At 48.5% G+C, this 15,407-nt stretch overlaps 1 protein-coding gene across 1 annotated transcript; it reads left to right on the top strand.

Moving 5' to 3' along the window:
* The first annotated feature begins 9,347 nt into the window (after window positions 1-9,347).
* LOC122183013 (transcription factor SOX-3-like) lies at window positions 9,348-10,582 on the top strand. The gene has a single exon (XM_042876727.1). It carries the CDS (start codon window positions 9,524-9,526, stop codon window positions 10,472-10,474), a length of 951 nt encoding a protein of 316 aa, XP_042732661.1. The 5' UTR covers window positions 9,348-9,523; the 3' UTR covers window positions 10,475-10,582.
* Window positions 10,583-15,407: the final 4,825 nt, after the last annotated feature.

The raw sequence follows: 15,407 nt of genomic DNA on the forward strand, positions 1-15,407 counted from the left end.
CTTCAATTGTTTTTCTATCCATTTAAATAGAAACATTTTGTATTTTCTTATGTTGTAAGTTGCAGGCACAAGAAAGTTGGTGATATAATGACATTTTAAAACTTGACAAGAAGAAGATGTTCTCTGAAGGCTCTATGCCATACTGTCTATGGTTCTGATGATGTATGTCTTCGACTGCCCTTTCCCCAAAAGCATAGGAGGGAATAATTCACAACGCGACAGGGAGTCTTCTCAAACTGTCCCACCCCTAGGAATAGCATCAGAAATTATAATGCAAGCCAGTCTGTTTGCAAAACAAAGACTCATAATTGCACACAACATTCCCCTGAATTTTGAGTGAAAGGAACAGCAGAACAAATCTGTTCTGCTATTATTAACAGGGTCTGCGCTACCCTGAAACTTCACGATTATTTCAGTGGGAATCCTGATCCACTCTCAACTAGCACATAAAGAAGAGAAAGATCTTTCTGCTGTGTTTTTTTTCCTTGCTTTGAGTTGCTCAGTGATTGTACTGCCACTGTGTGCACATGTGCAGATACTTATATGTGTCCTCCCTTTTATTATCAATCTGTTATCAATAGAATCTGGGGGGACACTATAGGCATCATGTGAAAAGCTAAATAGCATTGATCAAACTAACAACCTGTGTGATCAGATTCTCTATTTGATCAATGCATTACCAGTATCTGTCATCGACATCTTTTAGATGTTACATGACCTTGAAATATGTAAGCTGTCTTCATCATGACTCTGAAACAACTTACTGAGCAAAATGTGTGACCTGGCCTGATGCCAAACACATAATGAATAAAACCCAGAATTTTAAAAATCCTCTTTTTTTTTTTTTTGCAAACATGTTGCTGACCAAAGAGGCGGGGGTGTTACTAGCAAAAGCATTTCAGCTCTATTCTAAGCAATCAGCCCAAGGTCAGGTATTTCTTCAGGGTTTCTAAATAGTTGCTAATTGTCTAACTGCTTCAATGGAAAATTGATCGAAATGTGTCCCTACAAAGAGATGAAGTACAGCTCTTGGAAAGACACACAGTGGTAGCAGGTTCAGAAGCTGATCAATGGCAAGGAAAGAATGAATTAATTATAAAGGAATTAATATTGTGGGAACTGTATTTCTGATTTATTTCTAAGTGTGGAAATGTTACTTTTTATGTGTGTGATGTTGACTCAGAAATAAGGAAAAATGCCTTACTGGTAGCATTTTCAACTTGGAAGTCCTTTATTTTGCCACAGATTTAATGTTATGAACAGAAACAACCTGTGAATCTTTCTTTCTTGGCAGATTAACTTGGAAGGCCCTTTATGAGTAAGAGAGATATAACACTGTAAATTTAAACGTTCTGTGGCTTGTGATTAATTTTGAATAGGAAAAACAGCAACAATTTTCTCTCACATGACAATGCTCTACCTGGAAGCAGTGCATCCTGTGGCAGCGCTTGAGAAGCACCTGAGCACTGTGGGAAGCACAGAGTGCCCTCTCCTGGGTTAGGGAATAATCAAATCAGTGAAAACGCACAGGAGCTGTAGGAGTTTTGCTGAGGAGTAACAGCTGGTTACTATTCCCTCCCTCTTGCTTTGACTGACACAGGACACTGTAGGGATGGGATGTAGACAGTAGTGTAGATAAGACTGATAACACTTTCTCCACACTCTGGATCCTTTTGTCCTGGCATTTGGTTTGGACTTTTTTCAGTAAGTTACAAAATTTAGACCTAAATCTTCCCTCCCCAGAAATTCAGCTTTGGCATAGAGGACATAAAATGTCCCACAGACTGCATGGTCTCCCATGAGGCTTCTTTTTTCTGTCACTAAGTTGTTCCTATAGTAGCCTTTTTCTCCTGTAGCTTCTCCTGAATCACACAGCATCTTCTTCCTGAGCTGTACTTGCCCTGCTAGAAGAGGTGTTATCTACACAATCAATGGAGATCTTGACCACCGACATAAATAGCAGCCTTGAGCATATTCTTATTTGTTTGTAGCTCTAAGCTCTAAGCAGTCTAAGTTGTATCTGTAAGGCAGCAGTAATTGGTGGAGAAGTTTGGTAGTGATTAGTCACCAGTCTTTGCATTGTTCAGTGAGGGCAGTGATTGAGCAGCTGTTGGGCACCTTCAATATCAAGTAACTGGCATAAGCTATTGTAGAAATAGACGTTGAGTGTTGAATAGGAATTTAAATTGTGTAGTTATTTGTGACTCCTGCTAGATCAGAAATGGAGTTTAAGCCATTAAAACAGTCTATATAATAACTAATTCTTCAGTGAATTCCATTTCTGTTACTTTATACCTGTTGTATGTGTATAGATATAGGCATATATACATATCTGCTTTACAAAAGACTGCTGAGTACATATTATCCTTATTGTGTAAGGGAGAAAAAAAAATAGAGTGGAAAGGATCTTCAGGCCTAGTGTGTTGCTCTTGCAGCCAACATCGTCTCCATAGGGGGCTGGAAGGGCTGAAGGAATTGCAGGCTCTCCCTGCTAAGTGAGCATGTATTTGTTTCTCTTAGACCTGATCAGTCCCAAGCCCTCCAGCACCCCCACTTACCAACAGCTCACACTTGTACTCAAAGCTCTTTCAGTTCCTACTTCTGCATTTGGAGCTTTGCTCCAAAATCTGGTTCTGAAACTTTGACAGTTTTAGGCGGCACTCTCAGACTTTGAGAATCAAGGAAGTTCTTTATCCTCTTCATGTTTGCAAGGATTGAGGGTAGTAGCAGAAGCAAAACACTGCTGTGAGGTCAGGGCTGAGAACTGCTGCATCAGTACCGGGTTTTCACAGTTACTCTTCTCACTGATGCAGGTTTCATGTTATTAGCTGCAGAAGTCTCAATGGCACTTAAGCTTTGCAAGGAGGGAGGGCTTTCCCACTAGCTGGTATGATAATGGCAATTTTTCTCTGATAAATTCATTTCAAATAAAATGAAATTTTAACTGACATCTTACAAAACAAATGGAAACTTTGCCACAGGCAGAGACTTGCATTAATCGTTGTTTTCCATCTACTCCAAAAAAAGGGGATTTCTTCAAATTATTAGTGACTCCGTTTTGCAAGCTGGGAGATCATTTTTAACTGATTTAACTATTTCTTACTGTACCTATATTCTTACATGTTGTAGAGCCAAAGCAAAATTGAAAGGGAATATTGACACTGAATGAAGAGCTGGCGTTCATCTTTCATATCAAAATCACAGACAAGTATGATTAATTTTTTGGATCAGAGAAAGCAATTTTTAATTGAACACTTTCTTGTCTGTGGATGAGAAGGATAATTATAAAACATGCTAACACAGCAAAATCAATCTGTGTAAATTTGGTCTTCCATTTAAGTGTATATATTCAGTCTTAGAATTAACGATGGAGACTTGTTTGTAAGCAAACAGTTTTGAGGGGGAGACAAATGGAAGGGAAAAGGAAGGAAAGGGAAAGGGAAAAGAAAGGAGGAGAAAGGGAAAAGGAAAAGGAAATAAGAGGAAGAAACTCTGTGATTTTATGTTCTATTTCTAAGGAGATCTTTATGGTCCCACAAGTTAATATGAGAACAGAACTTGTTCATAATGAAGCTTTGTGGCTGTTACCTGTTCAAATAATCACTGAAAGATTATTTCCATTACAGCATCATGCACAGTCAGTGAAAACTGTCATCCATTTGCATCTTGAAGGTACAAATAGGGAGAAGTTCTGGAGGAGGAAATGTGTGCTCCCATGTTTCTTTCTCAGACTCGTGGGAAAACATACATTTTATGTCAAGGAAAGAGAAATGGTGTTCAGAAAGCAATATCCAAATGAAATAATTTGAAAGAGCATACATTTTAAAGTTATTGAAGTTACTGTTAAGTTGTAAAATGAAAGTAAATGTAGGATTGCTAAAATAACCAGGATGCCTGAGTTCAAAGTGTTACAAGTCTAAAATATTCTTTCAGTCTGGAGTGCAACGAAAGAATGAACATTTCAATTCTTGGGAAGTGAAATTAATCTTTCTGTAACCAAAATGCAGTGGTGTTATTCAGCAGTTCATTTTCCCCAAGCTCTTCATTCTTGTTTTGGTTTTTTTTTTGCAAGAAAAGAGGACAAGGATGTGCTGTGTGTGCAAAACACGTAAGTTGGTGTGCAGCGGAAACATCCAGCAACTCAAAGTAACGTTCCTTTACTGAATACTGTGCATCTTGATTGCTTGTTTGACCTAGAGAACACTATGCAGAATGCTCTCGGTGTTATAAAATATACAGTGTTTGTTAACTGATTCTACTAAAATGAAAGGGAAATGGGAAGACTCTCCCCATCCTGCCTCGGGCTTCTTGGTGCAACAGAGTTTATATTCCCCGTGTTTTTCCACTTTTCTTCTATGAAATGAACAGCTGTAATTGAAAAGCAAGAAGCTCCATGGTTTATAGAGATAGGTGTTGTTAAGAGCCTTAGCCATCTAATTTTCTTCCTATTGCAGGGCAGGCTTCCTATTGTCTGTCCTTTAGAGCTAATTTCTTTTCTGATCAAAAGGCCCACATCATTGAAAAGGTAGTAATGACTATTCATTTGGTTGAAACCTCCATTCTGCAGCCCACAGAGCTTTATTTAGAAACTGCTATTTATTTATAAAAGGAAAACCTCATTTGTGTCCTCTATAATGTCAATTAAAGGAGAATATATTTTAATTATTTGTCCCGAAGAGAAACCTTTCAGGATCTCTATTTGCTGCTCCAGTGATACAGGCTGCAGTTTGAAACAATATACGCCTGCAAAATTGCATGTCAGAGAGGAGAAATAAGATGTGTTTTGATTTAATTTGCCACTCATTAATAGTTTATTTGCAGCTAATTAGCAAGTTCGAGTTTTGCAATTAATGCCGCATTTCCAATATGACTCATAAAAAAAGAAAACACCTCACCATCATTGCCAGCAAATGAGGTGCGTTACTGGATCCGAACAGAAAACGCTGCGGGAAGGATTCACCAAGTTATCGATGGGTTTAAAAAAAAAAGGTGATTGAACGGGTTTATTTTCCTGGAGAATGAGTTCTGCGACCAGCTGTCACAGGAGAGCGGGGGAAAGGGCCTGAATGGGGACACCCCCAGCCCACGGGGCTGCAGGGACACCAGCGGCAAAGGGCGCTGCGTGGGCACCAGAGGCCGCTCTGCTCCGCCCCGTGCCGCTGGGTGGAACCGGGAGGGACGCGGACGGGCTGCTGCTCTCGGGCAGAGGTGTGGGACTGGGAACGGCATGGGGAGCTGCACAAAGTTCCTGCCCCCGTCTTCAGCACCGGGTTTCGTGCCCTTTTTTTTTTCCCCACTCGGTGTTTTTCTCGTTTCCGCCGGGCTCCTCAGCGAGCTCAGGGAAGATGTCCTGTGCTGGTGGTCCGCTGTGCAGCTGTTAATTGGTAACTTGGAGATGAGGGGTCTTATTAGCAATCCCCCCACCCTGCCGCATCCCTTCCCTCCCCAGAAGCCAACCCCATGAGGCGATTACCAGGAGGAGCCGTTTGTCAGAGGCTAATAAACAAATTCCTGGCGAACACCTGAATGAATGAGCGAGGGCCGGGAACAGCCTAATTAAGACACGGAGCTCCTGGTTGTTTTTGTGGCGGTGGAAACAATCCGGGCCAGAAAGAGTCTATTCAGCGGCGCTACAAGAGGTCTGTTTGCAGCCTGCTATTGTTGGAAGAAGCCAAATAAAAGTTCAGCTGGGAGGAAAAAGTGATGAAAAACAGCATTTGCTGCTGCCTCCTGAATGCGCTTGGAGGCTCGGTTCAAAGGAACTGAGCTGCACCCAAAAGGCTGCTGGGTTTTATCCATGCTCGTGAGATTTTTGGTTTTAAATGTTGCTGTTTATAATGTTGTCATCAAAGGTATCCTTCGTGCTTTGGGGCAGATGAGCAGCAGGGATGCTGCAATCGCTGTAATGCTCTGCAGAGGGCACGGGTGAAGATGCAGAGGAGACAGGGGACCCATTTGGGGGTGTGGTGGTTTGCGCTCCCAGCTGGAATGGGAACTAGGTCCAAGGCAGCTCGAGAGGCTGGTTTGATGTGACACCGCTGGTAGGGGAATAAAAATAATCCTGTTTCAATCTATTGAGATGGGGCTGCAGCACCAGCCCGACGTGACCCACTTGAGAGCTGCATCACTGTGTGGAAACTTTGGTGAAATCTTAGAGTCAGAATGCAGAAATACGCCAACCTTTCTTTTAAGCATCACACGGCTATTTTCAGGGAATCATCCAAGCGAGAGTCAGCAGGAACCAAACGAATGGGGCTCAGCTCCGCGTTCAGGCATATGTCAGGGCTGAGCCCGGTTGGTACTGATGCTCAGGATCGGAGGGGATGTTTTAATAATGGGATTAAATGGGGCTTTTTTGGTGCATAGCATTGCTCTAAAAGCCAGCAACCTAAAAGCCAGCAACCTTCCCTTCCAAGAACCCCTTTCCCCAAGTTCTACAGAGCTGCAATTAACAGATATTAATGGCTATTGCTTATTAAGTGCTGATCACATATGAAGCGGATCTTTCCTTGTCAGCCATGGGTTTTCTGCTCATGTTCGGAGTGTGCTGTAAATTCCTGCTTTTGCCTCACACTCCTTCGTCACAGAAAAAAAAAAAATAAATAAATAAAATTAAAAACGAAAGCAGAACCGAGAGCTTTTCTGAGTTTGACAACAGTACTTCTGTACACGAGTGCCTCTGGCTCCCACTGGGCACCGGGTGCTCTCAGCCCCACATAGCATCCCCTCATCCCAGCCACAGCCGAGGAAGGAATTTAGGAAAATGGCTCCATCCAGGCGTGGTGCTCCCCAGACCCGCTGCCAGCTCTCCTGCTTCTGCCCCTTCCCTGCTTGGCAGCAACTGTGCTTACGGGCAGGACTGGGGACAAGGCTGGGACTGGGATCGGACCTTTTTAAAGCGCTCGGAAAGACGTTTTTGGAAATAACAGCTCGTATAGCGGCTCTTGCCTCGCTTCCCCTTCCTTCCCTACTGTGTCTCAGTAGCGATCTGTAGCTTCCACCCTTGGAGAGCGTCCCTTGCGTTAGCAGAGGGATGCCGGCGGCGGAAACACGGCTGAGCCTCACTTCTCTCTGCCGGGACCTGTGCAACCTCCCCAGCTCCCCTCCCAGGAGAATCCAACCGCAGATGCTTCCCCGGCACGCGGCTGGGGAGGAACGCGGCTCCGCGGGACAGCACAGCGCTGAGGGCGGCCTTCTGCCTCTCCTTCGAGAGTTCAAATCGTGGCAGAACCATTACCGACAGGTAGAGGTTCCGAGCTGGGTGTCCTGCTCAGCCCCTTCTTCTGCAAATAGAAAACGGCCGCGTTTTTAAGTATGTCTCATCAAAACCGCAGAGCTGTGAGAGCACTTCGTGCACCCGTGAAATCTGGAAATACCGACCTATACTTACACTTATTCATCAGTGAGGAGATGAGTGATATTTCAAGAGAAATATTGCCTGGCTTTTAATAACATAAACCGTGAGATGCTAAACGATGTGTCCGTTGGGAAAAAAAAAACAGCAAAACATGCCAACAATGCAATTGACACCTCAGGCCGCAGGAAAACAAACTGAAAGACTAAATATGAGTTTGAAGCTTGTACCATTTATTCAGATGGCTGACATCTCTCGCAGGGCTGTCGGCCCCAGTTCCGTACCCCGCCGAGATGTTCTTTGCGATTACGCGTACTCGGTCGCTCCGACAAACGCTCGTATCAGAACATTTCAGAGCGGCCAGGACACAGATCAGTCCGTCTCCCACCCCTGCCTGGCAAAGTTTAGCCTTGGACTGAGCGGTCAAAATGTTTGGACGAGTTTGAACTTAAACAGAGCTCTTCAAAACTCTCCCGATGTGCTGCAGAAGTTCCACCCGCGGCGCTCTTTGCGCGACAGCGCCATAAGTAAAACCCGCTGTCTCCCTGCAACGCATTCACTTCGTCCAACACTACTGAACAACAAACCAGACAAAGCTCCTGTCGCACCACAGCTTGTCCTAGCGGCGTTATTTCCCCCACTGACTTTGTTCAGATGATTTTGTCAGTAAAGAAACGCGTACAAAACGAGCGGCAACTTTGCACTGTTCCGACCCACTCCGATGAAACCCCCACCCAGCACACCGTGTTGATTCCCTCCTTCCAGCACGGCCGTTTGTTTGCAGCCGGTACGTTTCGCGTTTCCCAGCTGGGCAGAGAACCCGACTGCTTCCCCGTGTCCTCCCACCGCCCTGCCAGTCAGCGCCGTTATCCTTATGCTCTTCTCTTACCGAGGGCTGCCAAGCTGCAGCTTTCCTCCTCGCCGGCCCCCCTGGACGCGACGGGGTGCCCAGGCACGTCTGTTCCGCGCCCCCTGCCCAGTCCCGCGCCCCCGGGGCAGTTTGATCGGAAAGCACCGGCGGTGATGGATCTCCGCTGGCAAAGGACAGTCCCGTGCCTCTGCCCGTGCGGAACTGGAGCGGAACACGGCAGAAGGACGAGGAAAGAGGAAGAGCACAGACGGGCTGCGTGCCTTTCGGGAGCTCCCGGCCCCGGCCGTATAGGTGCGGGCGTCTGCGCCTCCGAGGGAGGAAGGGATGGAAAGGGAAGGGGAGGGAAGGGACGGAAAGGGAAGCCCGTGATTGACAGCTGCAGGGAGCTCCTCTCCGGTCACCCCAGCCTTCCCAAGTTTTCTTTCACAAGGAACTTCGCCGTTACCATGAAAACGGTTTTTACAAAGCACCATCCCCCATCCCCCTCCCTCTGGGGCAGCCGAGTGGAAAAAACTCAAGCGGCCGAGGTTCGGCGAGGAGTGGGGGACCGGGAGCGTCCTGCCGGCATCCAGCCCGGCCCAGCAACACGAAGGGAGGCACAGAGCTGCAGCGGACCACCCGCCTGGCACCTGGACGGAGCGCCCGGCAGCCGCCCCTGTTGCCGACGGGGCAGGGCGGCTTCCCTCCGCAGAGACCGCTCCGGAGGCGAAAGTTCAATTCTCGTCCCCTTCATCCGCTGTGTGAGTTACAGGAACAGCTGTTCGTATAATCTTCCAGCCGGAAAGCTCACATTTCTTTGTGCACACCAAACTCGTGGATCCGCTCGCGGTGGTCCTCCGCTCCGCTCCGCAACCCCAGCCCCGCCGGCACCCGCACGATCCCCGCTGCCCGCTCCGCACCCCGGAGAGTGCCCGCTGCAGGTCCAGCACCTCGGGCGTTGCGGCGGGAGGGGCTCAGTCCCAGCACTCTCCAAACACCAACTTTTTTGCCCATCCCCGTCCGCTCCAAACCGGCCCATTACCGGCGTTGGGGCTGTCGGGAACCGCTCGCTGATTGGCCGCCGCCCGCTCATTTATAGCCCGTCAATCAAATGCCCCTGGGAGAGGTGTGCGCATCGCTCAGCGCTGCCCGCGGGAGCCTCCGCTGCACTTCGGGGAGCGGCACGGGAAAGCTCCTTCCTCCTCCTGCAGCCGCCGCCCGGACCGCTTCTTTCTTTTGCTTTGATTATTTTGAACTTCCTTTCCCCGAGCTGTGCCCGCCCGTCTGCCACCCTGGCGCATCTCTTACCGGCCCCGGCCATGTACAGCATGCTGGAGACCGAGATCAAGACGCCGCAGCCCACGCCGGGCAGCACCGGGGGGAACCCGGCACCGGGCGGCAACGGCAAAGGCGGCGGCGGGGCCGGCAGCGGAGCGGGGGGAGGGTCGGACCAGGACCGTGTGAAGCGCCCCATGAACGCCTTCATGGTGTGGTCGCGGGGCCAGAGGCGGAAGATGGCCCAGGAGAATCCCAAGATGCACAACTCGGAGATCAGCAAACGCCTTGGGGCCGATTGGAAGCTGCTGAGCGATGCCGAGAAGCGGCCCTTCATCGACGAGGCCAAGAGGCTGCGGGCCGTGCACATGAAGGAGTACCCGGATTACAAATACCGGCCCCGGAGGAAGACCAAGACCTTGCTGAAGAAGGACAAATACTCTCTGCCGGGCAACCTGCTGGCCCCCGGAGGGGGCAACGCAGTGAGCAGCCCCGTCGGGGTGGGCCAGAGGATTGACACTTACGCCCATATGAACGGTTGGACCAACGGGGCTTACTCCCTGATGCAAGACCAGCTGGGCTACGGGCAGCACCCGGGCATGAACAGCCCGCAGCTGCAGCAGATGCACCGCTACGACATGCCGGGCCTGCAGTACAGCCCTATGATGTCCACGGCGCAGACCTACATGAACGCCGCCTCCACCTACAGCATGTCCCCCGCCGCCTACGGCCAGCAGCCCTCCACGGCCATGAGCCTGGGCTCCATGGGCTCGGTGGTGAAGTCCGAGCCCAGCTCGCCTCCGCCGGCCATCACCTCGCACTCGCAGAGGGCCTGCCTGGGAGACCTGCGGGATATGATCAGCATGTACCTGCCCCCGGGGGGCGACGCCACAGACCCTTCGGCCCTGCAGGGCAGCAGGTTGCACAGTGTGCACCAGCACTACCAGAGTGCCGGGACTGCCGTGAACGGCACCGTACCACTAACTCACATATAAACAAACTGGCCTCCTCCGGACGGCTCCTCATCGCAACCCCAGCACCGGGACGTGCGGCTCAGCAGACTCGATACTAACTTGGGAGAAATTTTAAACAGAAAATCCGTTAGTTGTCGTCTTTGTTTTTTGTTGGTCTCTTTTTTTTGGTTTTTTCTCCTTTTGTACAAAAATGATTTGGGCAATCTGTTCTTTTAACAGAGCACGACCGCCTCCTAAAGCCCCGTGAAGTTCTTAAGCCACGGTGACTCTCCCGGTCTCCGCGGGGTTGGGCGTAGTTTTGTTCGCTTCCAAGTCTTTAAGATGGTGCATCTTCCCGTTCGTTTTTAGCGTTGCAATGACAAAACGAAAAAACCGACCCGGCGGGTGTTGTTTCCAAACTCAGTTGTTCCGTTGTTTACATTTTCGTTGTGGTTACTGAAAGTGTTGTTCTTCCCACCTTGCCGAGTTGCCGCTCGGTTCGTGTCCGCAATTCGTAGAGTTTTTAACTTTAGGGTTTTGTTCCTACGGAAAGGGGGCGGTGGGAGAGAGCTGTGCGGGTCGCAAACCCTTTCTTTTATTTATAGCAAGTTGTGTGTCTGGGTTTTTCTTAAGCTGTAAACTTATGTAAATCGGTTTGTGAATTTTACTGTGAACTATGTTTTGACATATCAGACGAAGAAAAGTTTTAATTTTTTTTTGTTTACCGAATTTCTTCCAAAAAAAAAAAAAAAAAAAAAAAAAGAAAAAAAGTGATCGAAAAATCTCCTTCCCTGTGCCTCGTTTTCTTCTATCTTTAAAACGAAGAGCTCTCCGTACTCTTTACACGGCGTTTATGCGGGGCGGCTCCGCCGCTCAATGCGTCCCGTCCCGCACAGCCGCTCCACGGCCGGGCCGGGGGCCGTGGATCGCCGTGTGCCTTCGTAACTCCTCGGAGCCCCCGGGCCGTTCCCGAAGGGACCGCCGGAGCCGCGCTGCTCCCGCACGGCGGCCACTTGTTGCCTCTTTGGCCGACGGGAGGGAAGGGCTGAAACTCTGCGCCTCGCATCCTTTATTATCTTTTTTTTTTTTTTTTTTTCCCCTCTGGAGGATTTGCCCAGAAGCCCGAACTCATCTGAAATATTTACGAAAGTAAAACCCGCTGGGGAACTCTTAATTAGGCTCTATTAAAAATAAATGGTTACAGGAGTCCCCAGAGGAAATAAATAATTCAAACTTTTCGGTGTGTTTGACGAGTGTGTTTTGAGTCTGGACAGCTTTTATTTTCCTAGCAGCCCGCGTTACCGGGGTGCGTCGTTACAGACCGGCCCCGCTCCCGTCGGGCCGCATCCTTCCCGCAGCGCTCCGCATCCCGCCCGGCTCTGAGCACCGGCGCTCCCGCAAAGCGGCAGTGCGCGTCGCGATGCAACTCCCCCCAATCCATCTTTGCTTTTCGTTTGATTCGAATGATGGTTTCTCTGTTTGCCTTTCTACGGAACGGAAGGGAAATGGAGGGTGTTTTCGCCGTTCGCTTTCGTTTTGCTCCCAGGGGCACCTCCGCTGCCGCTCACTGTCGAGTAGTGGAAGCCCCGTCCTCCCTGCCCGCTACTTGCGGCCTCCCGGGTCAGGCCGGCACATCCACCTCGTTCTCCGGTCGAGGTCGGTCAGGTCCTTCCTCCGGCTCCGCAGAGGGAAAACCGAGCGTTCTTCACTCCGCGCCGCCAGTCCCGTTCCCGGTGCGCTGCCTGTCTGCTGGCCTCCCTGAGAAGAAGCTGCTGCGGTTCCGCAGCCTCGGGAGAGCACATGCGGCTGCTGTGCTGCTCTTCGGCACCTGTGCTCCCCACTCGGTGCTGTGAGCTGGGATGAGCCCGGGTAGCATGCACCGCACCCTCCTCTCGGCTCAAGAGCAGCCGCGCAGGAATCCAGTGTGCCTAACACTCTGTTCAGCTCCTTCTTAACATTGCTGGTTTCATCTCTGGCAAACTGAAGGCTGTGTTTGCTCGTGTTGGCTCTGCCATCCCTCCTCCATCCCCGAGGAGAAGCGACCCTGTACCCTGAGATAGAGAGGGGAGATGGGACGGGATGGTGCAGGTGGTGCTGCCGCAGTCCATGAAGCTGTGCAGGGGCAGCACGAGGTCCCGCAGCATCTCGGCGCCGGTTGAAGCTCTTCCTCAGAGCTCTCCCAACGGGCGGTGCCGGGGCAGCTCCGGCAGAGGAAGCGAGGCCATCCCGTTCCACCAAACTGCTCTCCCTCAGCATTTCCAGAAAGATGCGCAATGGAAGTCTGACAAAAGCTAGGGCTTCTGGGCAGGTGGGCTGCTGCTGTCTCTGCTGCCTTCAGAGCTGAATTGCACCTGCATCACTCTTAAGTAATTGCTCTCTTCACCTGAGCTCTCTAGAAGTGGATTCTCTGCCACGAAGTGAGAGAAACACTGCTCTTCAGAAGGTTTGCAGCACTGAGTTCAAGTTATCCTCCTTTCTGTCAGGGCCTAAGGGCAGCTTCTCAACAAGTCCCTGAGGTGTCAGAGGAGATTCCTCTATTTACTGATGTATTCTCTGGGAGCTCATGTCAGTGTGTGGCATGCAAGTGCTTTTCCCAAGCTGTTAGTTTTGAGAGCCAAAGCCACCCTGCAGCTTCCAGCAACCTGAGGCTGAACTTTATCATAATTCTCCCTTTGGTGGATTGTGGGGAGCATTGGGAACAGGCACACACCTCTGCCTGCGGAGAGACCGCTGGTCCCATGAACCCATCTGTGCTCACAAACACAGCTCCAAACATAAGTGTGTTTTCCATCAGGGAGACATTACCTGAAAGGTAACTTCTTTTCTGAAACCACCATTATGTCCTTTGCTGGGACTCAAGGAATTTCCTAGGGAGCAAATGCAGAAATGTGCTCTTTCTAAAATTAATGAAGGTATGCTGTGTTTGTACTGCTTCTGATTGAAAAACATGCAGTTTATTCCCAACGTGATGGGCATGCATCCTGCATCTGTTAAAGCCAAGAGCCTTTTGAGCAGTGCTTGTGAGGGATTTCACACTCCTGCGGTGTGGGACAAAAGTGAATGGAGCCATGCTGGTGTTGGGGAGGGCACGTGAGGTGTCAGCAGCAGCAGCCAGGTGCTGCGCATCAGCTCTGGGGAAGGACCCTTCCCTCCAGAAGCCCACAGCACCTGGTGAGACAGAGCTGCCAGTGGGGTGCCCAGTTGTTATGTGTGCAAAATCAGAAGCAACTGTTTGCACAACTGAAACCCTGCAGCCTTATTCTGGAACACTTAGAATAGATGCAAGTGCATTCCTTCTCCTTAGAAATACTGAATTGGCAGCAGAGCGTTAGCCGTGTGTTAATGATGTTAATATTTAAGCATAAGGACAATATTTAGGCTTTTGTGTTCACACTTTCTTGAATGGAAGAGTGGGAGATCACCCTTGGCGCTTGTGTCAGGCTGTTGTAAAAACAGCAGCTCTGGTTACACTGCGGTGGTTCTTTCCTTTACCAAAGACCATTAGAGATCATTTATGTCCGCGGCAATTGGTAAGTCAAAATATTTTAAATCAGACTTGTGAGGCATTATGATTGCAGTGTAAATTCAAGTAATCAGCAGGGAACTTTGCTTGTGAGAATATTTTTTAAACAATTTTTTTTAAAATTTCCTTTATTTTTTAATATTTTTTTGCTGTTTAAAGACATGAATTTTAAGAAGGCATACGACTGACACAAGCACTTTGCAGAAGCTCTGATGCATCAGCGCTTCACTACATATACGTGAGGCTAAGAAGGTACACTTTCCAGGAACATCAGAAAGACAATAACATAGCTAACCATCTCCCAGTGCTAATGGAAATAATGATTTCACAGGAAGGAAGAAAGCTGAAAAGGTGAAGTGATGCTTGGGACTGGATGCTGCTGCAGCAAGCAGTACCTGTAAAAGTTAGAAGTTCTGTGTGACCCCTTTTCTACTTACATAGAGCTCCCTCCTCTACTTACTGCAGTTGGCTCCGTGTGGAGCCATGGTGCACTCGGATTCTTTCAGTGATAATCCTGAAGTGACAAAAAGCAGGAATCTTAGAGAGAGATGTGGCACCTGGATTCATCTGCGTCACAATTTCTTAGGAAGGAGAGCTGGCTGTTATGGCAGTTCTGCTTGGATTGGGTCATTTAGTGATTAATACAGATAAAGTATTTCCAGAACAGTTTTCTACTGTGATTTTTCCTGGATGCAGTAATGAATGCAACACAGTGACTTTTAATTCACAACAGAATGTCCTCTGGATGAAAAATTAATTATTCTTTGCTGTGAATACCATTCACAGTGAACTTCTTTGTGCTGCTGGTCAAGTAAACAGGCTTTCAGGTTTGCCTCCTTGAAAGACATCCTCAAAAGCTCTTTAGTCATTTTATACCTCAGCCTTCCAGTTTTTAAAATGAAATAATATACCTGCTTGGTGCAGCAGGGGAGCATAGCACTGAGTGTGTGAGTATGAGGGGAGTACCACCGTGATTCCATACTTGAATAATTCCACTCTTGAGATGTATCTTGGATTCAGAGATGTATCACTCATGTTATTTACAACTGTGTTATTTGCAGGATGCTCATCTGTATGAGAAATCTTTTACTGCTGTTGTTAAGTTCAATTACCCTTGTTTATCCCTGTGCACTTCAGTTGTACATCAGCTAAGAGGAATCCCTCTGCCCACAATCTGGTTTAAAAGTGCTTGTGTTCATGTAACAGAAGTTTCAGATCGATCTCCACACGAGGAAGCAGTTGTGGGGCTTGACACATTACTGCCCCAGAGCTGTTTGCTCAGTTTCTCTCCTGGAAATCACTACATCTCGTTCCATGTTTTGGCCATCACAGCTCACACACTGGTGGCTCTGTGCAAATTCACCTCGGCTTATGGGGAGAAAAGAAGCATGAAACATAAACTAAAGCATAAGCTGCACTGCTTCCAATGAAATGCAAACTGAGCCAAGTTCT

The sequence above is a fragment of the Lagopus leucura genome, unplaced genomic scaffold (assembly GCF_019238085.1).
Source record: "Lagopus leucura isolate 7727_CA_CO unplaced genomic scaffold, USGS_WTPT01 Super-Scaffold_100016, whole genome shotgun sequence".
Taxonomy (NCBI): Eukaryota; Metazoa; Chordata; class Aves; order Galliformes; family Phasianidae; genus Lagopus; species Lagopus leucura.

Coding starts and splice junctions, on each gene's coding strand:
- LOC122183013 (XM_042876727.1), top strand. CDS start 9,524: ATGTACAGCATGCTGGAGACCGAGATCAAGACGCCGCAGCCCACGCCG.